We start from the raw sequence: 27,375 nt of genomic DNA, 5'->3' as shown, positions 1-27,375 counted from the left end.
TAGTATACCGGCGCCTTGTTGCTTGACATCGATGATCGAACAGGGTAGTGGTGATCCTCTGACTCTGACGCTTCTTTCTTTCTAAAGGTGCCTTTTCACGTTGACGCTTGATCGGCTTGACGCTCATCTTCAGTGAGCAAAAATCTTCAGAAATAATATTTTTTATTTATATATATATTCGTAAAATATTATTACTTAAAGATATTACTTGAAAATAATTAATATTTTACGTATTTCGAAGCCTATTTTTGATTGTACTGAGACGATCAACGACGATTCAGCGTCAACGCTGGATGTTGAATAAATTCAGCTTTATTTCTTGACGCTAGCGTCAAAGCGAAACCACATGACCCTAGAAATAATATTTTTTACTTATTTATATTATATAAGTAAATTTATATATATACATAAATAAAATATATTATATTTGAAGATTTTTGCTCGCTGAAAATGAGCGTCGAGCGTCAACGTGAAATGGCACTTTTATACTTGCTTATTTTGGTGAGCATAAAGCTATCGCATAACAATATTAACAATACAGATATACGAATAAATCTTTTTTGCCAGTCAGCGTCGAATATTATTTTATATTTAATATTATTAAATATTTTATATTTTATATTAAAAATGCCATATGACAAAATTTGGAATATCAGAAAATTCTTAATAAAAGAAACAAAATGCAATAAAATGCAATAATTATATAATAATAAATTTAATTTTTTATAAGTTCTAAAGTCTGTCAGCAACTTTTCGGAAATATTACAAATCCACTGTTGTATGTGAAACATTCAAAAATATAACGCGTGCAATGTAAACGTAATAATAGTTTATCATTCATTAGAGAAATGTTTCTGAACCATTACATCTGCAATATTTCTTCTGCAATATTGTAGAAATTCACTGCCTGCAATTCAATTTTTCATTACCTACGCAATCTTTCAGAAATTTTTCAGAAATATTTTAAATGCAATGTTGCGTTTGATATGTTACAGAAATATTATTCGTGCAATGCAAACGTAATATTACTTTTATAATGTTTCAGAAATATTTCTGAAATATTGCATCTGCTACATTTTTTTGCAATATTACAGAAACTTACAAATATTGTAAACAACTTTCTGAAAGATTTCAGAAATATTGTTAATGCAATATTATAAAAAACATGATGCAGGTACATTTCTGAAATATTTCAGATGCATAGTTACAAATGAAATGTTAACGAAATATTTCTGCACCATTTCCGAATATTTCAATATTTCAGCAACATAACATGCCGAGTGGGAAAGAATAGATTTTTTTAAATTTATGTTTCTTTAAATTTGATTCCTAATTATTTTTCAACTTTGATTCAATTCATTAAATAAATTCTTTATTTTGTCAGGTAGCGTCTTTAGGCGTTATCATGCATGTTGTTAACGTTATTATATTAATATTATATTATGTTATATATACGAATTTCATATTAATAATTATTGTACATTAATTGTAATTGCGTTATTATTTTTAATATTTACCGGTTATTATCATGACACGATTTTTGAACACTATAAAGATATGTTATATAGGAGTATAAGCAACAAGGAAGCGTCAGAATCAAAGGATCACCACTATATAGTCCGTTCGATCATCGATGACTACGTTTACACGGCACCGTTAATCGGGTTTTATAACATCGGTAGTTCTTAGGCCGGTCAATCACAGCTATTCCATTCTTCTGAAGAATGATTACGATTGGTCTTCCTGACAACTACCGATGTTATAAAACCCGATTAACGGTGTCATGTAAACGTAGTCGATGTCAAGCGACGTTAGGTGCGGTACTTACGGAAGCCCCTACGGCTCACCAGCGACTGTGTCGCCAGTAGTGGTTATTCGTGCAACTAGTAGCACGTTTTGCTTCGCGCGGCGCGTGAGTCGGGTGCAAGCAGCAAGTTGTGTTGCTTCGTGCAACTAGTTGCAAGTGGAAAATTTATTGGCCTGAGCACATTGAAGATTCTCGAACTTGGTGTCTTTATTCTGATTGATTGTGTTATTGTTTACATTCGAATGTTTCAGTTTTTATCATCATCGTGAACATTAAAAACTTATTAAAATCCAATTGCATTATCAAAGATAATGGAATTTTATTATTGAGTCACTTCGGATAATGGTAGGTTATTAATAAAAACAGTTTAAAGAAATTCAGTAAATTTACAGTTTTGTGATAATCCCATAATAACCTGTGAAATTGTTACCCTATACCGTATGAAACTTCTGCTTTGGAAATAGACAAAATATTAGTATCTTGAACTTCTCTCGGAGTAATAAATTTACAGGAAAGAAAATGTTGTAAAATCATCACGTTCAGCCTAACAGTATTACAGGTTATGTTGGTATATTTTTCCACGCAATGTAAGACACATTATTTAAACTATGAAAGTGACATATTTATCAAAATTCTGTGTTATTTTATTATTTTGTTGTAAAAATGCCATTTTCAAGATAGGAAGTTTACAGTTTTTCACAGTCGTACACAATTTTTATAAAAAGTACTCTGAACTTCTGTTTTTTTTTTTAAGTCAGTTTTATAAACATTATCAAAGTTACCTAATTTTCTAATTTCATAATACATCCAGAGTGGGTCTGAAACATAACCTTACTGTCAGAGTGGTAAAATTGCACAAACTTGAACATTTATTAATATTTTGGTAAATTTGTCACATTTGAAGTTTCACATATTCATGATTGTGTACAACTAACAAAATGTGAAATGTTTTTTGGTTTTTTACTGTAGAGGTTTGATTGATTGTGCTATTCATGTATTACATGTTCGAATTTTATGTTTCAGATAATTTTCTAGATTATTTTGCTGTCAGAAATAGCTTGTAATTTTGAAGACGTGAATCACATTATAGTGAAAGATCAAAATAGTATACTACATATGATTTAGATAATGAAAAATGTGACCTTTCAATTTTCTTGCAATTTTGTAATGAGATAAAAAGTAACATTCAATGAGGATTGAAAGAGGTAATTTTTTCGACTCCAAATTTATCATTTATTGTATTTATTTCTATTGAAGTCACCTTTTCGTGATGATGGAATATGTTCCCATTCACGAATCTCTACCCCTATCATAAACCCAGGACTGAATTGTCATTTTCAGGTTATTTCCTACGATAAGGTGTTTTGGTTAAAAAATGTAATGGAGGTTTTGATAAAAAAATATTTTTACAAGAATTTCAAATACGAGGAAATACGTGATTTATTGCTAAAAGTACATGGTATTGAAACGTCTCTAAGTACTATTAAAAGAACTCTTTCATCATTAGGCCTACAAAGAAAAAATATTGAAGAAAGTGATATTAAAGAAATATGCCGGGCTATTGTGGAAGAACTTCACTCAGCTGGTTACAATTTAGGATATAGGTCATTGTGGTTGAAATTGAAAAAAAAAGTATGGTCTGACTGTAAAGAGGAATACAGTGTATATCCAATTGCATTATCAACTAACAAAATGTGAAATGTTTTTTGGTTTTTTACTGTAAAGGTTTGATTGATTGTGCTATTCATGTTCGATACATGTTCGAATTTTATGTTTCAGATAATTTTCTAGATTATTTTGTTGTCAGAAATAGCTTGTAATTTTGAAGACATGAATCACATAGTGAAAGATGAAAATAGTACTGTCAAACTGCCAACACAAAACTGCAGGGTTCATTTTAAAAGTGTAAAAACTTACTTTCCAGAAGCAAGTGGCCTTGTCTACTATGATTCGGATAATGAACAATGTGGTCTCGAATTAATTAATGATGAATTTCAGTTAATCCCCGTAAAAATTGAGTACAGAATTTTTTATGCTAATTTATCAAAACGTGAGTATCCTTATTCTGATAGTTTAATGTAAATTGAATTAAGTTATGTTAATGTAACCTTGCAGATCCGAACTTCAAAAATGAAGGCAAATAGAAAAGATTTCAGGAAATAATGGCTATTATTGACGGAGAAGGAAACAATTCTTCTGGGACGAATTCTTTTGAAAAAAAAGTAAAGGTTTTGGATATTGCATTTTTTATTTTTATCAGTTTTCATTTTTAAGACATAGAAAGGTATTCGAAAAATTTATCAATCCTGCATTCTGCCTGAATAGAGAATATTTATCGTCACTGATTTCGGAAGGAATTAATGAAGATTTACATTATTATGTACACTAGGGAGTTCTTGGAATAACTTTTCCTTGTATTCTTTTTAGGTCGGTGTTAATAAAAATGTAAAACGAATTATTCATATTGGATGGAAACACAAGATAGATGAAAGAAGTAAATTCATTCACATAAAGGAGCCAATCGCAGGTGCCAAGACGATAGAATTGGACCAAGCAAAAAAATATCGACTTGCCGAAGTGAAAAATATGATACTCGAGGCAATGAAAACCGAAGAGAATTCTAAATATTTCGAAGGATCGGTCGTTGACATAGGTAATTACAACGGAGAGATTTATGATGATTTTCGCAGTTGTAGCGAAGAAAACTTTTGGGATTTTGTTCAAAAAATTCGTTCAAGGAATTCAACTTTAAGATTATATTTATTAACTCAGAAAAAATCAGTACCTAATCGAAAAACGACAGAAAATAGTTTTTTAGAGGACAAACAATTGTCACAAATGAGCCAAATTTCATTGCCAGTAAATCTAATAAAAAATGTTTTCTCATTAAAGTTGAACGATCTGAATATTGAGCAAAATAGCAATAAAAGACGTAATTTCCCAAGTGCGGAGGAATGGAGTAGTAAAAAAAATTCTATTCACTACCAAAAATAGTGCTGCTGCATCATCTAAAATTCATATTATAACAAATGAAGTCGAATCCAAAGAAAATGTAAATAAAAAACGCAATTTTTCAAGTGCGGTAGAATTGAGTAGTAAAAAAAGTATTAAATTTACTACAGAAAATCGTGCTGCTGCATCGTCCAAAATTCATATTTTAACAAATGATTTCGAATTTAAAGAAAATCTGCCTAATAATCGACAAACTGTTCACAATGTGGATCTTTCGATCCCTGTTATCGACGAAAAAAATATACATTTTTCCGAAATCTTGTTGGGTAAAGGTGCTTTTGGAACAGTGAAACGTGCGACATGGTTAGAAACTGATGTGGCAGTGAAAACTATGGAGTTATCGACTAGTAATAAATACATCATTTGCGAAATGAATATAATGGATAAAGTGAGACATCCGAATATAATTAGTATAATGGCAGTATCATTTTCTCAGTCTCAATGTCACATTGTCATGGAGTACTTCGACAGCGAAAGTTTGCGATCTGTCTTGTTTAATGGTAACTCAAAACTCAAATTAAAACTAAATGAAAAAAATAAATCCCTTATATCTTATCAAATATGCAAAGCCATCACATTTCTTCATGAGTCAAGACCAGCAATACTGCACAAAGATATAAAACCAGATAACATCCTTGTGGATAGACACTATACTACAAAAGTGTGTGATCTTGGCTTAAGTAAATGCGATGCGATGCCTTCTGCGCTTCACACCACAATTGGACACAACTTTCAAGGAACACCGCTTTATATGGCTCCTGAGATACTTATACAATACAAAGAAGCTACTATTTATTCTGACGTTTGGTCGCTTGCCTGTGTCATTGTAGAGTTATACTCGCAAAAGAATGTCTGGACTCTGCCTCTTGGGGTAGGATACAATTTAATTAATTTAAGAGGAATTGTCTCCACTTTGAAAGCACCCAATTTATCGAAAATGCCAATTTATTTGAGATCTCTTTTAAAAGAATGTTTTCTTCACGAACCTGAGAAAAGACCAAGTGCCCATACTCTTCTAAATACTTTCAAAGGTATTGTTTTTTAAATACTATATTTCAAAAAACGTATTATTCTCTTACATTAAGAAAACGAGGAACAACGAACTCAAGTCATGCAGTTATAGAAAATATACATAGATTTCATTTTATTTTAAGTGAGTCGGTTACGATTTATTTATAAAAACGTCGGAATGCTCTATATGTATACGAAAGCTTAAAACATAATTCTTTACAGTATATGACATTATTCGTTCTTATTATTAAAAATTCTTAATTTATGTTCATTTTCTAATTTAAGCAGAAAGCGACCGATTCAGATATTGAAATAAAATGGAATAACCAACGCATATTTGTACAATAAATAATTAATCAAATTTAAATGGTTGTAATCATTTAGCAGGGACTGAATCTTTGGAATAAATGGAGTATAGACACTCAAGAGCTGAAGACTGAGAAGAAATGTTGATTTTACAATGGGTGATTTCAACCAAAGATTTTGTTGATTTGTGATTACGATACCAAAATATGCTCACAAAAGAAGTATATGCCTAGCATTTGCAAAAAGGATTGTGATTATACGTGTTTATATGCTGCAAATGCAATTTTCAGTTGCTACAAAGTTGAAAATAAGATTTAATAATATAAGATATGTTCGGTTATTGTTCTAGTTTTGAACAACTTATTTTCATTTAAGACTTTTGTTGTTCGTGTTAATAGATGTTTAGAATTTCAAAAAATATCATTATTATCCTTGTTTAGTCTGCAAATGCAATTTTTAGTTGCTACAACCTTAAAACTAAGAATTAAAGTAATTTTTAAATCGACCGTGACTGGCAATATATAACGTCTTTTCCGATATGAACATCGAAAAACCGTCTCGATTTGATCCGAAAACGTACTGTGTGAATCTGACAAACCAAGTTGGCTCACGGTTTTTCGATGTTCATATCGGAAAAGACGTTATATATTGCCAGTCACGGTCGATTTAAAAATTACTTTAATTGTTATTCTATATACTGGCGAAAGAAATTTATTATTCTGTTTAAAACTAAGGTTGAATTATATACATTTATAATATATCTTCAACATGTGCTAGAACAGGTTTGATGAAAAGTGTTTTATTTTGGAAAATAGTTATCTTCATTCAAGAATTTTGCTGTTCGTTTTAATAATAATTAGGAAAAGAAGATTGCGATTATACGTGTTAATGTTGCAAATGCAATTTTTAGATGCTACAAAGTTGAAAAAAGGTTTAATAATATAAGATATGTTCATATCGGAAAGACGTTATATATATCATGGTTGATTTTATAATTGTTATTGCGATAAAATATTACCACAGCCCCAGTGGTCGAATTGGCACGACACCCGCACGGTATACGGGAGGTTCCAGGTTCATACTCTGGCTGGGGTAATATTTTTTCGCAATGAAAATTTAAACTATTTAACTTTACTGCCAGTTAGGCCGACGAAATTTCTTGTTTTAATATAAGATATGTTCGATTATTGTTCTAGTTTTAAACAAACTTATTTTCATTTAAGACTTTTGTTGTTCGTGCTAATAGATGCGCTTGGAATTTGAAAAAAGGATCGCGATTACATCATATGTGTTTATGCGGCAAATGAAATTTTGAGTTGCTACAAAGTTGAAAATATGGTTGAATCAGATAAAACTATAATATGTATATGTTCGGCATGTGCTACAAGAGGTTTGATGGAAAATGTTTTATTTCTGAAAAAAGTTATCTTCATTCAAGAATTTTTCTGTTCGTGTTAATATAATTACAAAGAAAAGATTGCGATTATACATGTTTATGATGAAAATGCAATTTCGAGTTGCTGAAAATATAACGTAAATGCAGTTAGTTTTCAATATTAATGCTTTCAAAATTTCCTTCATATTTTATGTACAATTGCAATATTGGTTACTAATATATAACATAATTATGTATTGAACGTGCGAATGTGATACGAAAGTGCACGGCCCTTAAAACACAGTATTTTTCAAAGACTTAAACTTACAGCATAAATAGTTGACAAAATAATTAGTTTTTAATTAAGAAGAATCATAAGTTCATAGAATAATATTGTATTATGTATATGAGTTATAATTTCCAAAACACGGTTACTACTATTGTAAATAATACATTAGCAAAGAACAGTTTTGTTATTTATAAAAATAAACTATTTTCAAAAATTCATTACATTGCTTATAACTTACTTATGCAGGGTGGCCACTTGTCAGGGAAAAGTCAGGGAATAGAAAAACCGTCAGGAAAATCAGGGAAATATCAGGGATATATTTACGAATAACATTACGAAGTAAAAAATAAAGTTTCCTCTATGTAAATTAAAATTTTAAAAATTGAGATAAAATAAGCTCTGCATTCATTTCAGAAGGAATAATTTATTTTGATCATCTTGTGAATACATTGCTTCCTTATAAACTTGAAAGTTTAGTTTAATTTTAAGAAATTTTGTTAAAACAAAGCTTCTTCTTTAAGGAAGCAGTGTATTTTGGAATAGCTATTGATGTGTGGCTTCATTAATTTGTTGCTCACAATTTTATTATCAATCCAATACTTAGCTGGAGCTGGTAAAAATACTTTGTCAGGGGAAGTAAAAAAAACTCAGGGAAATGTCTGGAAAATTATTCGACAGTTTTTAGTGGCCACCCTGTTATGGCTTACAAAATGAAAAAACATGTTACTAATTTTATGTAAATTCTTTTATAACGTATATACAGTTTCTCTATAGTGAATGTTAATTTATTTTGTAGACTTACGTTTTTCGTTCGCTAATTACTTCAGGCGTATATATTATATTGTTTAAGTGTTTCAATAACTTGTTGGAAGAAGGGAAAGGTCTACATGAAGGAGAGAAACGTTCAGGAAAAGGAAAAAAGAAGTATGAAAAACGGTAGAAAGAGACGGAGTATAAGGGAAATGTGCATTGAAAGAAGAAACAAGAAAAGAGTATAGATGAATTTGCAATACTTCTCCATTAGAATGTATTTCTCCTTGGCCGAGTGAAGTTACAAGAAATTTAAGAGATAAATTATGCTTTATATTTATTCATTTAAAACTCATTAAACATTAGTCTTCAATATTTTGTTAATATAATGTCAGACTGATTTTATATTAAAATTATTTAAATTGTAGTCGAAGTTTGATGTTTAGAAGTTGGAAAAGTGAAGACGATCTTAACAAAAAATAATATGAATTCTTTTAATGAAGAAACTATACTCTCCAATGTTCATACAATATACCTCGTCAATAACTTTCATTTGTATATTGACTGATTCTGTTTAAAATTTTTTTATACAATTCGAGAGCCTCCTCTGGTGATCTTGCAATTTGAACTTCCGGTAGAATTAATTCAACTAGTTCCTTAAAATGAGGAGGTGGTCAATCAAATGTGGTTTAGTTGTAAGCTCTTGAAGAAGCCGCTTCACAACGTCTCCATTTGTATCCTTCTTGTAATTGCGAGCATTGATTTTTTCAGGCAAATGAAAAAGTATATACGGTTTACCAGCAATGTTATTTCTCGCTGCTTGCTTCCGAATTCTATGTTCATTCCATAGTTTTTTTGTCAGATATAAATCCTCCTTAATCAGTGGACCAAAACAATACTGCAGGCACATTTTGTGTAGCTTACTGCCATCGAAGAGGCTCTTTTGCACCATGCACTTGAAAAATTGTATGTAAAAATCAGCTGAGTGACGCCGCATTTGCCCCCTATAAGATTCGATACGTTGATTATGAACACTTCTACCTTTTATGACACTTTTTTCTCCAGAAAATTTGTCTTCGTCTTTGCTGCGTAGACAAATTTGTAGCGATTCTATTAGAGTGTTTTCAGAGCCCTTATCTGACCGCATTATAGTCCCAGATAGCCAAGCCTGCTTTTAGCAGACATTACAAACTGTGTGCCGCAAGATACTGGCATAATTTTAGCAGTAACAAAGCATGATCTGCCGTATCAGATAATGTGCGTAGAAATGAAATAGAACTCTAGCAGAATCTGACATCATAATATGATGCCAGAAATAATGCAAAAACGAAACAGAATATGTCAGCATAGGAACAGTAAAATTTAAGTATTGCGTGTTGATATAATATGTCGAAAAAAAGCAGACTAAAATCAAGTATAGAATAACATCAGGTCGTATAGCCAGACAGTCGTCAGAAGTTGAGCATATCAGAGAGCTTACTGCGATGGCAGAAACGGAGCAGAAATCGAGCATGCCCTGCCATCTCAGACAGTAACAGCATAAATGCAGCAGAATAAGTGTCGCATGGTCTAACGTCAGAAAATAATAATAGAACCACAGCACGTATCATGTAAGATTTGCTCTTTATGTAAATTTCATCATCGTCGTTAGATGGCATCTTTTCTCGTATTTAAAATACGATCAAAATGGTATAAGAATGGTATATAAATTACGGTACTGCACAACTTGTATCAGTTGTATCGTGGAGCCCACTCTTATAATGTGGCATACTTTTGAATTGATAGTATAATTACTGTCATTAATAACAATTCTTCCCACTGAAATATTGTTTACGGTAATAGGGGAATAAATTATATATAATAACCAGTATATACGTTATAATGAGCTACGTTCTGTTCTAGCTATATTTTTGCCATCATATTGTGACAGCAGGCCATGCACCATTTCTGCTGTGTTTCTGCTGTTATTAGCTCATATGGTAAGCCATGCCCAATTCTTGCTACATTTTTACTATCACATCGTGACTGCATGTCGTGCACGATTTCTACCGCGTTTCTGCGATTACATTGTGGGCAGCAGATCGTGCTGCTAGAAAATAAGCTTAATGAGTAGGACGCAGGGGACAGGAATCTGCTCGATGGTCATGCTTGGATCTGCTGGCATACTGTCCGCATTCTGCTAGCATTTGGCTATTAGGGGTAGGCAAAAATTTCAAACTGAATATTGTTGATAAGAAATAATGTGCTGTCACTTTTGGGTCATTATTCGTTGTTGCAACTTCTAACCACAGAATCATCCTCGAAAAGCTATCAATACAACCATGTATCGCAAAACCAAACGGTTTTAATTTATCGTAACCATCTGTATGCCACATGAAATTTGGACCTGGACTAAGGTACTCCCTTCTGCGAAGCTTATTAGCAAATCTGTCTGCCAGACCCTCTGGATCTGTAATTTTCAAGATATTATACACTGTATTCCTCTTTACAGTCAAACCATACTTTTTTTTCAATTTCAACCACAATGACCTATATCCTAAATTGTAACCAGCTGAGTGAAGTTCTTCCACAATAGCCCGGCATATTTCTTTAATATCACTTTCTTCAATATTTTTTCTTTGTAGGCCAAATGATGAAAGGGTTCTTTTAATAGTACTTAGAGACGTTTCAATACCATGTACTTTTAGCAATAAATCACGTATTTCCTCGTATTTGAAATTCTTGTAAAAATATTTTTTTATCAAAACCTCCATTACATTTTTTAACCAAAACACCTTGTCGTAGGAAATAACCTGAAAATGACAATTCAGTCCTGGGTTTATGATAGGGGTAGAGATTCGTGAATGGGAACATATTCCATCATCACGAAAAGGTGACTTCAATAGAAATAAATACAATAAATGATAAATTTGGAGTCGAAAAAATTACCTCTTTCAATCCTCATTGAATGTTACTTTTTATCTCATTACAAAGTTGCAAGAAAATTGAAAGGTCACATTTTTCATTATCTAAATCATATGTAGTATACTATTTTGATCTTTCACTATAATGTGATTCATGTCTTCAAAATTACAAGCTATTTCTGACAGCAAAATAATCTAGAAAATTATCTGAAACACAAAATTCGAACATGTAATACATGAATAGATTGTACACAATCATGAATATGTAAAACTTCGAATGTGACAAATTTACCAAAATATTAATAAATGTTCAAGTTTGTGCAATTTTACCACTCTGACAGTAAGGTTATGTTTCAGACCCACTCTGGATGTATTATGAAATTAGAAAATTAGGTAACTTTGATAATGTTTATAAAACTGACTTAAAAAAAACAGAAGTTCAGAGTACTTTTTATAAAAATTGTGTACGACTGTGAAAAACTGTAAACTTCCTATCTTGAAAATGGCATTTTTACAACAAAATAATAAAATAACACAGAATTTTGATAAATATGTCACTTTCATAGTTTAAATAATGTGTCTTACATTGCGTGGAAAAATATACCAACATAACCTGTAATACTGTTAGGCTGAACGTGATGATTTTACAACATTTTCTTTCCTGTAAATTTATTACTCCGAGAGAAGTTCAAGATACTACCCATACAGCACAAAATATTTTTAAAATATTTTAAAAATATTGTTTAGGAAGATTAAAATAATTTACAAAAATATTTTTAGAATGTTTCTATGTCCGCCAGATCATCCCTAAGAGCAAAAAGTCGACTTTAAGTCGACTTGAAGTCGACTTCTACCGAAACTGACTTGGCAGAGAAGTCGACATTTTTAAGGACGAAAGTCGACTTGAAGTCGACTTGAAGTCGGCGAATGTCGCAAAAACCACCGACTTAAAGTCGACTTCCCGTCATGATGAAAAGTCGACTTCCCGTCATGACGAAAAGTCGACTTCCCGCCAACTTTTAAAGTCGATAAAATAAACCGCCGCGTACGTCTGGAGGTCGATTGTGTATCTTGAAACGAGGTAAAAATAACAAAAGTTAACAGATTTTATTAGATTTTGATAAATAAAATCGTAGATACGCTAATGAATTTTCTCACTTTTGTAATTTTTACCTCATTATTTCAAGATACACAATCGACCCCTTGCTGGAGGGCTAAAACTGATGCATTTCGATTTTTTTTCATATATAAAATAATTTAATTATCTAAAAAACTGTATAATTACAATTCTAATGTTTTATTCTTAATTACAAAGGCGGCCATATCTGTGCCACTTCTGCGTGCGCGGATTCCGGCAGCCACTTCTGGTAAGCTGACAATAACAGAACTAAAATTAAAACATTCCAGCGTTAATCGCGAAACAATATGCAAAATTAGCTATATAAATATATATCATATTATTATCATAATGTTGTAAATATATAATAATATTTTATATATATATATATATATATATATATATATATATATATTATTATTATAAATATATAATATCCACAGACTTTTATACTAGACCACTAACATCTATGGACGCACTGCCGAAAAGCTGATGCGAGTGCAAGGTGCAAGTGTTAGTGAAGGGTGCGGCCATATTGAATTAACAATAAGTCACTATCGGGTGTTCAGTTGCTCATGATGTGCGTTTATCTGCATTCGTTATTACAGTACATAACGAAGCAGGCGAATGTTTTTGTGTTAAATATTGGTACATGTTATCAATAAGTTTGTAAGTCATGCCTTCGACGTGTAGCGTACTTGGATGCCGAAATCAAACCACTACTCCTGTAGTATTAAACCCTTTCTTTTGGACATTCTGTATATGCCAGACTATTGTATAGAAATCTTGTATAAAACCACTTGTATAGAATAGTAGTATAGCATATCTTGACTAAAATCAACATGGCGGCAAGCATCACGGGCGAGATGTCTGTCAGCGGTCTAGTATTGTATAGAAGTCTATGATAATATCTAAATATTATTTTATAAATTAAAATCTCACATTTTTTATCCGAACCCCAGATTTCTAGCAGTTTGTGTTTGGACACGACTCCCTGCGACTGCAGCATTTGTACTATTACTTGAGTGCGTGGTATCAACCTGAAAAAATCGTATTGAATTGATGTAATATATTCGATGAATCAACGTGAAATCAAAAGGAGATAGAATAACGATTTACCTGGCCCATGACTTGGCGATGCTCCCAGGTGTCGTCAGCAGCGACGGGACAAATCGTTTCAGCTTAGGGCACACTTGACCCTCCAAGAAGAAATACGCTAACCACTTGACACCGTCCACGGATGCTCTATATCCATCGATGGTAGTGCCCATTCGGCCTTTCCGAATGTACCAGACACGCGGCAAATGATCTTCCTGGTTCATTGATTATATCTATAAATATCTTTATAAATAAGTAGGAAAAACATTATAAAGCAACAATTGTGATAAAAATACCTTGGCGGTGGATCAACCAATGGTTCACTAAGATGGCATAGCATGGGCGAATTTCGGCAATCATTCGGGTTCTATCATCGTGACACCTCGCATGTACATCTTATTCGTTTCGTACACCTCTTTATAAACCACCTATTCCGGACTGATTTTCCGTAGAACGCACGAAGAATGCATGAACACAGTTTCCTTCATTTCTGGTGTTCTGAAAGATGATACAGAATGGAGAGGTCGCATTCAATAGGTCTTAATTATCGATGATAATTAATAACACACCATACCTAACCTGTAAGCATGTTTCCACTTGGCCTTATCCTGATCCTCTTTTACCTCGTCGGGCAAAACCTTTCTCGCGACTTGATCCGCCATACCTGCAAGAACTATCTGGCGTCTTATCGTGTCCTGTCTCGCGGCACGTATTCCTCGCACTCGCGTAAACTCTGGTCCACTCATCTGGTCCTCCAGCCTCCTCGAGATTCGCCGCCATATTGATGATGCATGACGCGCCGCTTGACTGTTTTCCGTCATTTTATAAGTCGACTATTTAGAAGTCGACTTTTAGTCGACTTTCCGCTATTTTTAGAAGTCGACTAGAAGTCGACTTATAAAAGTCGACTTGCCGTCGACTTTCCGTCAACTGTGCTCTTAGGGATGTCAGAAAAATATTTTCAAAAATATTTTTAAAAGATTGCAATAAATATATTCAATAATATTTGTAAAATCTTTTAGAAATATTGCTTCAAAAAATAAAATATGTTTGACCCAATCAGCAATAATTGTTTCACGTTTGAAAGATTTTTTTAATATTTGAAAAATATACATCTTTACATTTTATTTTGGAAAATATTTTGTATGTTATATTTATAGCATCGCAGTGTGTGTGGTGTTGGGTAAGCCTTTCGTTGTATTGCTGGCGAAGATATGTGTCGCGAATGTCATGATTTTGCTTCGCCGGAGGCCTGCTCATATTAGATCCCAACTAAAATTTACTTGCGAGTTAGTCTTACCATTATGCGCCGCCTAGCGGCGTCGTTGCGAACTAGCACGGAAAGATGTGCTACCATGCATCTTTCTTAAGGCCATTGCACGTAACAAAGTTTTAGTCATAATTGTAAGGTCGTAAGAAAATAGACCAATCACACTCGATTATTCTTCAAGCGCGAGAAGAATAATTGACTGTAATTGGTCTATTTTCTTACGGCCTTACGATTATGACTAAAATTTTGTTACGTGCAATGGCCTTTAATTAAGAATATTTCATAATATTTCAAAAAGATTTTTAAAAATATTTGAAAAAAGATTATAAAACCAATAAAAAATAAAAATATTTTTTAAATATTTTGAAACAAGATTATGATACAATAAATATGTAGATTTGAATTAATATTTCAAAAATATATTTTAAATATTTAAGAAAATTTTGCCTGGGTAATAAAAAAGAACATTTTAAAAAATATTTTTAAAAGATTCTTAAAATATTCTTAAAAATGTTACCACAAAAGGTTTTTAAACCATTTTAAAATATTCCTAAAACCATTTTAAAATGTTTCTCGCAATATTTTTATAGAAATATTTAGAAATATTTTTTGAAAACATTTTGTGCTGTATGGGTAATATTTTGTCTATTTCCAAAGCAGAAGTTTCATACGGTATAGGGTAACAATTTCACAGGTTATTATGGGATTATCACAAAACTGTAAATTTACTGAATTTCTTTAAACTGTTTTTATTAATAACCTACCATTATCCGAAGTGACTCAATAATAAAATTCCATTATCTTTGATAATGCAATTGGATTTTAATAACTTTTTAATGTTCATGATGATGATAAAAACTGAAACATTCAAATGTAAACAATAACACAATCAATCAGAATAAAGACATCAAGTTCGAGAATCTTCAGTGTGCTCAGGGTAGCGATCATGTAACTTTTTCCCTAGAGCGGAAACGTGAAAAGTGAAAAGTTTCATGTAACTATCTCTTTCTATTGGTGTTGAATAGAAAGAGGTAAACTTTTCACTTTTCACGTTTCCGTCCTAGGGGAAAAGATACATGATCGATCCCCAGGCCAATAAATTTTCCACTTGCAACTAGTTGCACGAAGCAACACAACTTGCTGCTTGCACCCGACTCACGCGCCGCGCGAAGCAAAACGTGCTACTAGTTGCACGAATAACCACTACTGGCGACACAGTCGCTGGTGAGCCGTAGGGGCTTCCGTAGGTACTGACTCGGAAGGGTGACCGCGCGACTGTATGCACACACGACATATACATAATAAAAATGCATTTTCTTTTTTTTTTTGTTTTTTTCTAAAATTCTTAATTCACAAAAGCATAACGGCATATACATACCTTTAAATGACTCATATTTATGTCATTTTTAAAGCATTTTTAAAATTATTATAAACATATTTTATTTTTTTAAACAATATTTCTAAAAGATTTTACAAATATTATTGAATATATTTATTTGCAATCTTTTAAAAATATTTTTGAAAATATTTTTCTGACATGATCTGACGGACATAGAAACATTCTAAAAATATTTTTGTAAATTATTTTAAATTATTTTAATCTTCCTAAAAAATATTTTTAAAATATTTAAAAAACATTTTGTGCTGTATGGGTATCTAATATCTAAACACAATATAACCTTTAACTATACTTCAAAATAATATGGGGGGAGCCATATTGCTTTTGGCATCTTGGATAAAATTCTGATTGGTCAAAGAAAATGAAGACTGCGCATCCTCGAAACTGTTACACCTGTTTTCTAACACCATGGATGGAAGCACATAAAATTGCAGGAGCCATGAGCAGAATGCAGAAGCCATATGCGCATGCGCTATGGTGTCTGCATTCTGCCTTATGGCTTCTAAATTTTCAATCTACATAAAAATACATAATGCATAGTTTATGTAGATTGGAAATTCAGAAGCCATATGGGCAGAATGCAGACACCATAGCGCATGCGCATATGGCTTCTGCATTCTGCCCATGGCTCCTGCAATTTTATGTGCTTCCACCTTGAAGCGGGGAGCACACACTTCTGCACAACGCATAATGCGTAAGCATAAGAAAATTGATTGGTCCATATACATATGCATAAGGAAATAGACCAATCCATTTCTTCATGCATATGCTTATGGACTTATGCAAGTTTGTGTGGATATACCTTTATAGACCATGACTTAAGCTCGGTGTCCACGATGCAAGAACTGTGTCCAAGTTTCGGTTTAAGCCAATGAAACTGCTACTTTTCTGTAAGAGCTGCAAGTTGATTGGCTTAAACCGAAACTTGGACACAGTTCTTGCATCGTGGACACCGGGGTTTACACCATGATCGCTCGCATGATAGAGTGCGTTCCAAAACCTATCACGAAAAGTGGGACAACCTTTCTGTCGATGGCGGGCTTGCGGGCTCGTAGAATGCGGCGCGGTGATACGTCGACGGTTGACGCGGAAGCGCGGATTCGTGCGAGGCGATGTCGCGGCCAGCATGGGTCTCGGGCGTTCGAATTTCCGTGGTCGGAGTTTCCGTACGGCGGGATACCGAGCAAGGATGCCAGACTCGCGGTTTTTGCCAGCCACTGCCAGCCAGTGGTGGGGATGGGCAGAGATGCCAACTTTACGGTTCAGCAGCCAGCTTCGAGCGTCGAGCGGTAGAAGAAGATAGACAGATCTGCTGTCTTCTTTTTCTCTCTCGAGCTATGGCTATTGGCTATGCGATTTCGGATCTCGTGAATGCCGAGTTGGCGAGGCAACCAGACGACGCGTGACATAATTATAGCCCCGCGACACTAATTATCGATGTATTTTCCTACATATTAATAAATCTAAAAAATTATTCAATAAAAAATTATTATATACATTGTTTTACATGTTAATACAAAATTAAAATTTGAATTAAAATATAAAAATCCACTCTTGGCCAATATGTACGTTTTTTTATTTAAAAAGAATCTGTTTATTCAACAATCTCTATTTAAAGAATTAATTTCAGCGCAATGATATTATTAAGTACTAAAAAAAATTATAGTTTATACACTGTTCTTCTTTCTGTCTTTAAATTTATTTTCCATTAAATGTATAACGTACATATTGTTGCTCAACGGAAACCGCAAGAAGGGGGTGGTCTCTTCCGCCAGGAGGGAAATGTAAAAATAATTTTTTACATTTCCCTGGGTGTGTGTGTGTGTGTGTGTGTGTGTGTGTGTGTGTGTGTGTGTGTGTGTGTGTGTGTGTGTGTGTATGTGTGTACACTACACATGCATTTATGTTCCACAAGCGATCGAGATGTCTATTACGGAAAGATTTCTTACGCTTCTAATTTTTAAGCGTGATGTTCATTACGGACATTATTTATTACACGCTTATACTCTTTAAGCGTGATGTCTACTACGGACAAGATGTTTTACACGCTTATCATTTTAAAGCGTGATGTCTTTTATAAACAAAACTAGTTTTTGAGCCCGCGCGAAGCGGGGCGTATCTCATTCCCTTTTCTTTTTGTAAATCCCTTTACCAGTCATCGCCCAAATCAATCACTTTTACATTTTGTATCTGTAATTTTTAATCAATTTTATTTATATAAAAAATTAGGATATTAAAATGGTGGACTTCCACACCACCCACGTTTCTTGTTTTTTGACGTAGAACTACGTCTTTGTCGACAGTAAAGGGGGGGGTAAATCCAGTAGCACAGATGACTTTTATGGGCGCAAAGCAGCCGATTTTTGTAGGCGCATAGATATTTTATACCCTTCTCTAATTAAAGTACCCTCTTGAGAATGCTACATAGAGTTGTACGTGAGCAAATACAGATTGTGGCAGATAAATCCCAACTTTTTCTAAAGTTTGTCCCTAAGATTTATTGATTGTCATAGCAAATGCCACTATAATAGGAAACTGTCTTCGTTTGAGCTTAAACGGGAACTTAAACAAAATTGTTAATAATTTAATCATCCGCAGCATGTAGCCTTAAAGTACTGTGGTCTTTTTTAACAGCACTAGTGTATAATTTATTCGCCGACATAAGAGACAAATGTTTGTCTTCAATCGTCATGCCACTTGCATTTTTAAGTCAGCATTGAAGGCAAAAGGAGAAACATCTATAAGCATGACGATTGAAGACAAACATTTGTATCTTATGTCGGCGGACAAATTATACACTAGTGCTGTTAAAAAAGACCACAGTACTTTAAGGCTACATGCTGCGGATGATTAAATTATTAACAATTTTGTTTAAGCTCCCGTTTAAGCTCAAACGAAGACAGTTTCCTATTAGAGTGACATTTGCTATGACAATCAATAAATCTCAGGGACAAACTTTAGAAAAAGTTGGAATTTATCTGCCACAATCCGTATTTGCTCACGGACAACTCTATGTAGCATTCTCAAGAGGGTACTTTAATTAGAGAAGGGTATAAAATATCTATGCGCCTACAAAAATCGGCTGCTTTGCGCCCATAAAATTCGGCTGCTTTGTGCTTATAAAAATAGGCTGCTCTGCGCCTTTCAAATTCGACTGCTTTGCGCCCATAAAAATTGGCTGCTCTGCGCCTTTCAAATTCGGCTGCTTTGCGCTTTTAAAAATCGGCTGCTCTGCGCCCATAAAAGTCATCTGTGCTCCTGGATTTACCCCCCCTTTACTGTCGACAAAGACGTAGTTCTACGTCAAAAAACAGGAAACGTGGGTGGTGTGGAAGTCCACCATTTTAATATCCTAATTTTTTATATAAATAAAATATAAATATAAATATAAATAAATAAAATTGACTAAAAATTACAGATGCAAAATGTAAAAGTGATTGATTTGGGCGATGACTGGTAAAGGGATTTACAAAAAGAAAAGAGAATGAGATACGCCCGCTTCGCGCGGGCTCAAAAGCTAGTTTTGTTTATAAAAGACATCACGCTTCAAAATGATAAGCGTGTAAAACATCTTGTCCGTAGTAAACATCACGCTTAAAGAGTATAAGCGTGTAATAAATAATGTCCGTAATGAACATCACGCTTAAAAATTAGAAGCGTAAGAAATCTTTCCGTAATAGACATCTCGATCGCTTGTGGAACATAAATGCATGTGTAGTGTACACACACACACACACACACACACACACACACACACACACACACACACACACACGCACACACACACCCAGGGTGCAAAAATTATTTTTACATTTTCCTCCTGGTGGAAGAGACCACCACCTTCTCGCGGTTTCCGTTGAGCAACAATATGTACGTTATACATTTAATGGAAAATAAATTCAAAGACAGAAAGAAGAACAGTGTATAAACTATAATTTTTTTTAGTACTTAATAATATCATATTGCGCTGAAATTAATTCTTTAAATAGAGATTGTTGAATAAACAGTGATTCTTTTTAAATAAAAAAACGTATATATTGACCAAGAGTGGATTTTTATATTTTAATTTAAATTTTAATTTTGTATTAACATATAAAAAAATGTATATAATAATTCTTTATTAAATAATTTTTTAGATTTATTAATATGTAGGAAAATACATCGATAATTAATGTCGCGCGCCGATATAATGTCACGCGTCGCCTGGTCGCCTCGTCAACTCGGCATTCACGAGATCCGAAATCGCATAGCCAATAGCCATAGCTCGAGAGAGAAGAAAAAGACAGCAGATCTGTCTATCCTTTTCTACCGCTGACGCTCGAAGCTGGCCGAAGCCAGCCGAAGCGCTCGGCTGCGTTGTTGAACCGTAAAGTTGGCATCTCTGCCCATCCCCACCACTGGCTGGCAGTGGCTGGCAAAAACCGCGAGTCTGGCATCCTTACCGAGTATTACCGGTATTACCGAGGTTATCGGGCCTCAGGAAGCGGTACCGGGCAGCCGAGACTTTCGGCGAGCGTAGAGAGCACCTCTCTACACCGGTGCGCGGCGGTTACCGAGCGACGGAGACGGTATCGTGCGGCTGAGACCCTCAGCGAATACAGATGAGAGCGACTCTCTATACTAGAGCGCAGCGATGCGTCAGGCAGGGCAGGAGGCTATACCGGGCAGCCAAGACCCTTGGCGAGCGTAGAGAGCAACTCTCTACCCTGGTTCGCGACGGTAAAGCGTGCTGGAGATGTCTTATCGAGCGGCTGAGACCCTCAGCGAGTCTAGAGAGCAATAACTCTCTAGACTGAGGCGCGGCGATAAGATGCAATCGGTCGGGATTGAATCGATCGTCAAGATACGTCACTTGACAGAACCAGAGAGCGTCTCTCTACTTCAGGTCGATTCGGTTTTCAGGATTTCAGAATCCGAGAGCAGCGGAGAATCGGTCGGATCGGTTGCTAGCTCACGGCGGAATCTAATCTTCGTCAAAAAGACGCGGGTATATATATACCCCTCGGCGCCGCGCGCCGCAATCGCGTTCGGCGACTCTCGGCCGTTTTTGGCCGAGTATATATATACCGCTCGGCGCTCCGAGTCGGTTACCGCGGTAAATCCTTTCGAGGACTTATCGGACGCAAAATAGTACGTTTAAAATTGGCACACCGTGCCTTTCCTCACCCGGCGGATGTTCGGCCGGGCGGCATCCGGCTGATGTTCGCCGGGAACAATGCATTTCGGGGTGCATCGTTACACGTGAAACAATTATTGCTGATTGGGTTAAACATATTTTATTTTTTGAAGCAATATTTCTAAAAGATTTTACAAATATATTTATTTGCAACCTTTTAAAAATATTTTTGAAAAAATTTTTCTGACATGATCTGGCGGACATAGAAACATTCTAAAAATGTTTTTGTAAATTATTTTAGAATGTATTTTAGAAATTCCTAAAAAATATTTTTAAAAAATTTTAAAAATATTTTGTGCTGTATGAGCAGTACATTCTGCTTACTACCAGCGTAAGTCCTGATTGGCTGCTGCTTTTCTGCTTTCTGCTATTCTGCCAAGATGTGAATTCTCCCTAACAATTCACGCAGTTTTTAATTCATGTCATTTGTTCATTATTTCGTAAAATAATACATTTGAACATTAAATTAAATTAAATTCACCTTAATTATATTTTCCTGCATATTGATTGCAATAGTTGCAGTTTATAATAATTTGTATCTATTAAATATTTATTTTAAATAAAAATATCATTAAATGATTGATAAATCATTAAACTATCAAACAATTCTGCGTGTATAGAATAAGTAAATTAGAATTTAAAAAAATATGTACACGGAGAAAATTGCTACGGTTGTTACAACATCATTCTCTATGATTGAAAAAGAAATGTATGTGAATTCAAGTTAAATTGATATTACATTGAATGTAGCTGTTAAGATATGCTCATTTATACAGTTTTCATAACCGTAGTTCTTACGATACGTGACATTCGGTTACAATACCCTCGTATATGGTTGCCTCAACCAAAGAATTATTGCTATCTCTCTTATGTGGTCTGCAGCACAAATATTATGGTTGAGAGATCCATAAGATATAGCTGCACGGTACAGCACTGAATCACTGCATGATTGAGAGGTTAGTTCCATTGCGCGCGCAAAAGAATTTCTGCATAGAATAAAGTGGATTTGATAAGGATGTTTTAACTTTATAAATATACTTTTTTCATAAATATATTTACGAACACAAAATTTCGTAATGAGCCGACACTGGTTTCTGACATTCACCCGACATTAAGAAATATTATATTATATATCCAATTCAAAATTTTATTACTCTTTTTAAACTGAATTTGTTTCTTAAGATGATTTTTGAAAAATTATATATTTGCGCTGGTTATGCCATATGTAGACTATATAAAACACTTACATTAAATTAAGAAGTAGTCTACCACGTAAGGCAGTTGGCTCACGATCCAGAGGTCCCGAGTTCGAATCCCACCAAGGTAAGTGTTTTTTTCAAATACGAGAAAATATTTATAATCATAGACTGCATCTTAAGAAACAAATTTAGTTAAAAAACAGTAATAAAATTTCAAAATAAATAATTTTTTTTGTCGGGTGAATATTTGTTCATTATGGTTGTAACATCCATATATTATGGTTGCAACATCCATATAGTAGCTACCCTCACTAAGGTTAGGGCAACCATATAGGTCACTTCCAGAGTACTATGGTTTCCATAACCCTTTTGTATGGATGGGCGAAAATTAACATTATTATTCTGTTGTAGCAACCGTAACTTTTTCTCCGTGTATTTATAGAAAAAGTGAAATGACGCATTATAACATAATTTATTATTATATTTATTATAAAGGAACTGTAGAAAGAAGTACATAATAACTGTCTGTACAAATAGCACAAGAGACAGTCAAACTTTCACCAGAATCATTCACTCATGTTCAAATGCCATATGTATTAATGAATTCAGTCTGAACGCTTATTTTGTTGAACAATGAATAAAAGGCACTGGCAAGAATTGCTTCTCTTGTCTGTTTTTTCAATGTACAACTCCCATTCTTTCGTCGCATCAACCTCTCTCAAAATTTATTTATACACTTAAACCTAACATCAAAGAGTAACTATGTTACTTTAAGATGTATCTCATATCTTTTACGAGCAAGAAAATCTTTTAAATATTTAAATAATTAGTCGCACGATTAAACATTACGCAAACACACTGGAAAATGTTCGGTTTTTCTCTGAAGTCTTCATCTGTCCTCAGCAGTTGATACAAATAATGCGAATTAAGTTATAAGATTTCTTTTTATGTCGACAAAACAGCGTAATTGTGTTCGTTCCGGCGTTTATAAATATTATAAAATAGTGTTTCTAATATGAATTTATAACTCTCTTGCTATTGCTATTGTAAGTCTCGTAATGTTATCAAATAAGTAATTGGCGTAATGGTAATTGTGCCGTTACGATTTTGTCTCTCCACGTCCGAGAATTATATAGGAAGCATATATAAAGCACATCCAGATTGTTTTCTATTATCAATTATCGCGTTCATATACAAAAGTTCTTGAGAAATCATGCTCATAACGGAAAACACAAGTTATCTATTATGCTGTGCTTGCGGCTCTGCGACCTGTTCTTCACTGTGAACCGGCTGTGTCAATGTATTTTGAAACCACATCATCCAGTTGCTCAGATAATGGCCGTCCAATTGATTTTCGGGATTGTCTCTTATCTGCACATCGTTCAATTCTTGAAAATTGCGAACGGTTCTGAGTTCCGTAAAATTATTGTTCACTGCATGGCTGCCATGCATTCTTACCTCCCTTTTTCTAAGGGCATCCTTTACTAACCTTTGCCTACGCTCCTCTTCCGTCTCGATGGCGGATCTTGTGAATCTCATTTCCCTGGCTCTCATCGCGTCCCTTCGCAATCTTTCCTTCCTTTCCTCTTCTGTCTCTTTAGCATACTGACTCAAGCGGGCCTCTCGCCTCTTTGCCGACTCTTTATTTAATCTTTCCCTTCTCTGTTCCGGCGTTTCGTTTGCGTATAATGACAATCTCTTAATTCTTCTTCTTTCAGCTTCACGATCCAGTCGCTTTCTCCTATCTTCCGGCGTCTCGTTATACATTCTATATTCTCTTTTTCTAGCTGCTTCAGCGTCGAGTCGTTTCCTCCGTTGCTCCGAAGTCTCGTAATACATTCTCATCTCGCGTCTCTTCGCCGCTTCCTTTGACAACCTTTGCAAACGTTGCTCCTCGCTCTCTTGCTCGTATAGTTTTTTCCGTTTCTCTCTCATACATTCAGCCTTTTTCCTCAATCTTTCCCTGTAGTCTTGATGATGCACGGCGGACTTCAGCTTGACGTGTTTTTTTGATCTTCTAGATAATTTAGTTTTTTCCTGTTCAAGGCTATTCTTGCTATCCGTTAATTGGCTTTTACGTTTCGCTAACGTGATTATGTCGTCAACGTCAACGGGAATTTGTACATTTTGTTTGGCATCCTTCAAGATCCTCAGTCGTATATTGGCGTCGTTATTGCCGTCGCATAACCATTCTGCGGTATATAATGTGCCGTGATCTTCGTCATCCTCCTTTTTTATATTGATATTAAGCCCATCCAAAAGTTCGTTCGATATAGTCACTGTAGATATATTGTAATTGGTTGTTATCTGTTCGTTGTTTCGAATAAACACTTCCGTTGCGTTCGACTGTTTTTGTAACTCGATATTTATGGAATTAGAGTTCAAGGAGTCTAAATAAATTGGATCTGTTAGCACGTTAGTAATAGCGCCGTTCTCGGTATGTTGTATATTTTCTAAAGTGGATTCTGAAGTGTTTGATTCGTTCGCTTCACTCTGATCTTTGTCAATCGTTTCCTCATCATAGTTCTTAGTCTCTCTGATCTCGATTGCGCAAAAATGCTGCGCTGATGTAATTATTTCGACTTCATTAAGATCCACCTCGGGCTCATCATCCTTCCGCTTATCGTACGCTGAGATCAAGTTTGTTGGCTGATTTCTTATTTGTACATTGCCTTCAGATATTTCCATGTCCCACCGGAGATCATCAAATAACGCGCTAAATGCTGAAATCATATAACATGCACATAAGTAATTTGTTCGAAAATCGTGTATGTGTCGCGAAACATTAAATCCGATTAAAATCGTGTGAAAAAAGCAACCAATCACTAATAGTTCTCAGTATCGACAACGCGTTTTGCATTCTTCGTGAATACCTTATTTGTCACACGCTTCGCAATTCGATATAATCTCGATTTTATTGGGTGCATCCAGAAGCACGACCACACACTGAGCTGCTAAGTAGCTATAGAAGATTGGTTATTACCTTTGGATCCAACCAATCACCATTGTTAATTATTTCTCGCAAATAGTATATGTACACAATCGAGATATATTACAGTGGTCGCATTCCGATATTTACTGTCAGCAATTGTCAGTACTGAAAATCTATAGTGTACATGACGTAAAATATAGATTTTCAGTACTGACAGTGAATATCGGAATGCAGTCAATGCTTGTTACAATCAATTATTTTTTTTTACAAACTCTCTTTTTCCTCGGATAAATTGCAGTTCTCAAACATAAATATTCTTGAAATTATTATTATTATTATTATTATTACTATTATCATCATCATCATCATCATCATCATCATCATCATCATCATCATCATTATTATTATCATTATTATTATTATCATTATTATTATTATTATTATTATTATCATTATTATTATTATTATCATTATTATTATCATCATCATTATTATCATTATTATTATCATTATTATTATTATCATTATTATTATTATTATCATTATTATCATTATTATTATTATTATCATTATTATTATTATTGTCATTATTATCATTATCATTATCATTATCATTATTATCATTATCATTATTATTATTATCATTATCATTATTATCATTATTATTATCATTATCATTATCATTATTATTATTATTATTATTATTATATCATGTGTATGGATGCATTCTTCAAAAACGAAAATAGGATATCAAAAAATATTTGCGATAAAAAAATATGCAACAGCAACTTCCGACGTTATTATTTTTCTACTCGAATCACCGACGGAATTGTAATAATTAGATGCCAGGATCTGTCGGAAATGGGTTTCATACCTGTATCGTCTGCTTGACAGCTGATTCAAGATGTCGGTGTGAATGGCACCTCGGAGTCGTGCATTTCCACGGTATCCGTCAGCATCATGTTCGTTATTCTTGCTCTCGTGTTACATGTTAGGCGCTGCAAATCACGTGTAAGCCCAGCATATCGTCGGATCGTCCACGCGTCTTTATTCGAAATTTATCCGAACGTCGAGCGTCGCTCGTCCGTCCACGTCCCTCGTCATTGCTAACGGCTTAACCATGGTGTAAGTACTGTAAGTAGACAGGTGAAGCATTCCCGACGCTGCGCACTCGTTCAGTTTTTGAGCCAATCAGCGCGCGACCCGTTTTGCAAGAAAAGCAATATGGCTGCTCCCGTCAGCGCGTCATCCGTTAAGGGGATGCTAAAGCGAAGGCCGAACTTCCTCGACGTCGGTAATATCAACTAAAGCAAAGGCCGAACTCCGACGCGAAAACGCCACCACCTAAGGTGGTGACCACTGGTGGTGACAACGCGAAACTCCGTACACGTACACACACCACTGAATTGCTCACACGGTCACACGGACGCACGGTGGTAGAGAGACATATGCTATAGACGCGGCAACGCCGCGCGGCGTTGCCGCGTCTATGGATTCTTAGCAATACGGCCTGAACCTGAAAATGCTTTCTGGCCGTCCGTAGCAGAAGGCAGTAACGTATCAAGGCTAATAAGCACCCGCTTTTTATAAATTACATATATTCTTATGCACACATGTGCGTATATATATAATACTAGCTGGTTACCCGGGCTTCGCCCCGGAGGACATATGTAATAAGACACGCAAATAGTCTCTCTCTCTCTCTCTCCTCTCTCTCTCATCTCTCTCTCT

General features: G+C 34.4%; 3 protein-coding genes across 20 annotated transcripts; 1 reads left to right on the top strand and 2 right to left on the bottom strand.

Moving 5' to 3' along the window:
* The first annotated feature begins 1,846 nt into the window (after positions 1-1,846).
* On the top strand, positions 1,847-8,018 carry LOC139780595 (uncharacterized). Of its 11 annotated transcripts, none has more exons than XM_071719306.1 (8): positions 1,847-2,152; positions 2,831-3,012; positions 3,149-3,857; positions 3,923-4,029; positions 4,235-4,460; positions 4,930-5,690; positions 5,788-5,850; positions 6,218-8,018. In XM_071719306.1, exons 4-7 carry the CDS (start codon positions 3,970-3,972, stop codon positions 5,836-5,838), a joined length of 1,098 nt encoding a protein of 365 aa, XP_071575407.1. In that variant the 5' UTR covers positions 1,847-2,152; positions 2,831-3,012; positions 3,149-3,857; positions 3,923-3,969; the 3' UTR covers positions 5,839-5,850; positions 6,218-8,018. The 11 variants fall into 11 exon arrangements, with proteins under 11 accessions (XP_071575407.1, XP_071575406.1, XP_071575405.1 ...); XM_071719305.1 differs by having other exon boundaries at positions 1,848-2,152; positions 6,215-8,018; XM_071719302.1 differs by having other exon boundaries at positions 1,854-2,152; positions 3,149-3,439; positions 3,732-3,857; positions 4,930-5,850; positions 6,215-8,018.
* Positions 8,019-8,799: 781 nt separating this feature from the next.
* Positions 8,800-14,497, bottom strand: LOC139780596 (putative ATP-dependent RNA helicase rha-2). 6 transcript variants are annotated; one of them, XM_071719310.1, is made up of 10 exons: positions 14,243-14,488; positions 13,965-14,166; positions 13,690-13,901; positions 13,513-13,610; positions 12,039-12,840; positions 11,479-11,660; positions 11,080-11,342; positions 9,592-10,999; positions 9,349-9,505; positions 8,800-9,206 (listed from the first exon to the last, which is right to left on the bottom strand). In XM_071719310.1, exons 3-5 carry the CDS (start codon positions 13,890-13,892, stop codon positions 12,761-12,763), a joined length of 381 nt encoding a protein of 126 aa, XP_071575411.1. In that variant the 5' UTR covers positions 13,893-13,901; positions 13,965-14,166; positions 14,243-14,488; the 3' UTR covers positions 8,800-9,206; positions 9,349-9,505; positions 9,592-10,999; positions 11,080-11,342; positions 11,479-11,660; positions 12,039-12,760. The 6 variants fall into 6 exon arrangements, 3 of the variants coding, with proteins under 3 accessions (XP_071575411.1, XP_071575412.1, XP_071575410.1); XR_011720286.1 differs by having other exon boundaries at positions 8,800-9,505; positions 11,053-11,342; positions 14,243-14,497; XR_011720287.1 differs by having other exon boundaries at positions 8,800-9,505; positions 14,238-14,496.
* An 8,683-nt stretch (positions 14,498-23,180) lies between these two features.
* Positions 23,181-26,778, bottom strand: LOC139780587 (uncharacterized). 3 transcript variants are annotated; one of them, XM_071719283.1, is made up of 3 exons: positions 26,519-26,778; positions 24,202-25,435; positions 23,859-24,100 (listed from the first exon to the last, which is right to left on the bottom strand). In XM_071719283.1, the coding sequence occupies exons 2-3, from the start codon at positions 25,398-25,400 to the stop codon at positions 23,989-23,991; spliced, it is 1,311 nt and encodes a 436-aa protein (XP_071575384.1). In that variant the 5' UTR covers positions 25,401-25,435; positions 26,519-26,778; the 3' UTR covers positions 23,859-23,988. The 3 variants fall into 3 exon arrangements, with proteins under 3 accessions (XP_071575383.1, XP_071575384.1, XP_071575385.1); XM_071719284.1 differs by having other exon boundaries at positions 23,859-24,083; XM_071719282.1 differs by having other exon boundaries at positions 23,181-25,435.
* Between the last annotated feature and the right edge of the window lie 597 nt (positions 26,779-27,375).

The sequence above is a fragment of the Temnothorax nylanderi genome, unplaced genomic scaffold (genome assembly GCF_030848795.1).
Source record: "Temnothorax nylanderi isolate EJ_2023f unplaced genomic scaffold, tnyl_v1.0 TNYL_tig0286_pilon, whole genome shotgun sequence".
NCBI lineage: Eukaryota > Metazoa > Arthropoda > Insecta > Hymenoptera > Formicidae > Temnothorax > Temnothorax nylanderi.
Note: the sequence above shows the minus strand (reverse complement) of the source record. Positions and strands in the feature narration are given on the sequence as shown.

Excerpts from the sequence above, each read along its gene's own strand:
- LOC139780596 (XM_071719309.1), bottom strand. The coding sequence starts at position 13,892 with ATGAACCAGGAAGATCATTTGCCGCGTGTCTGGTACATTCGGAAAGGC. Across the intron at positions 13,611-13,689 it reads ATCGCCAAGTCATGGGCCAG|GTTGATACCACGCACTCAAG; the intron begins GTAAATCGTTAT and ends CGATTTTTTCAG. Across the intron at positions 12,841-13,512 it reads CTGGGGTTCGGATAAAAAAT|TTCTGTTATTGTCAGCTTAC; the intron begins GTGAGATTTTAA and ends TTTTAATTTTAG.
- LOC139780587 (XM_071719282.1), bottom strand. The coding sequence starts at position 25,400 with ATGGAAATATCTGAAGGCAATGTACAAATAAGAAATCAGCCAACAAAC.
- LOC139780595 (XM_071719303.1), top strand. The coding sequence starts at position 3,970 with ATGGCTATTATTGACGGAGAAGGAAACAATTCTTCTGGGACGAATTCT. Across the intron at positions 4,030-4,234 it reads CGAATTCTTTTGAAAAAAAA|GTCGGTGTTAATAAAAATGT; the intron begins GTAAAGGTTTTG and ends TATTCTTTTTAG. Across the intron at positions 5,851-6,214 it reads TCTTCTAAATACTTTCAAAG|CAGGGACTGAATCTTTGGAA; the intron begins GTATTGTTTTTT and ends GTAATCATTTAG.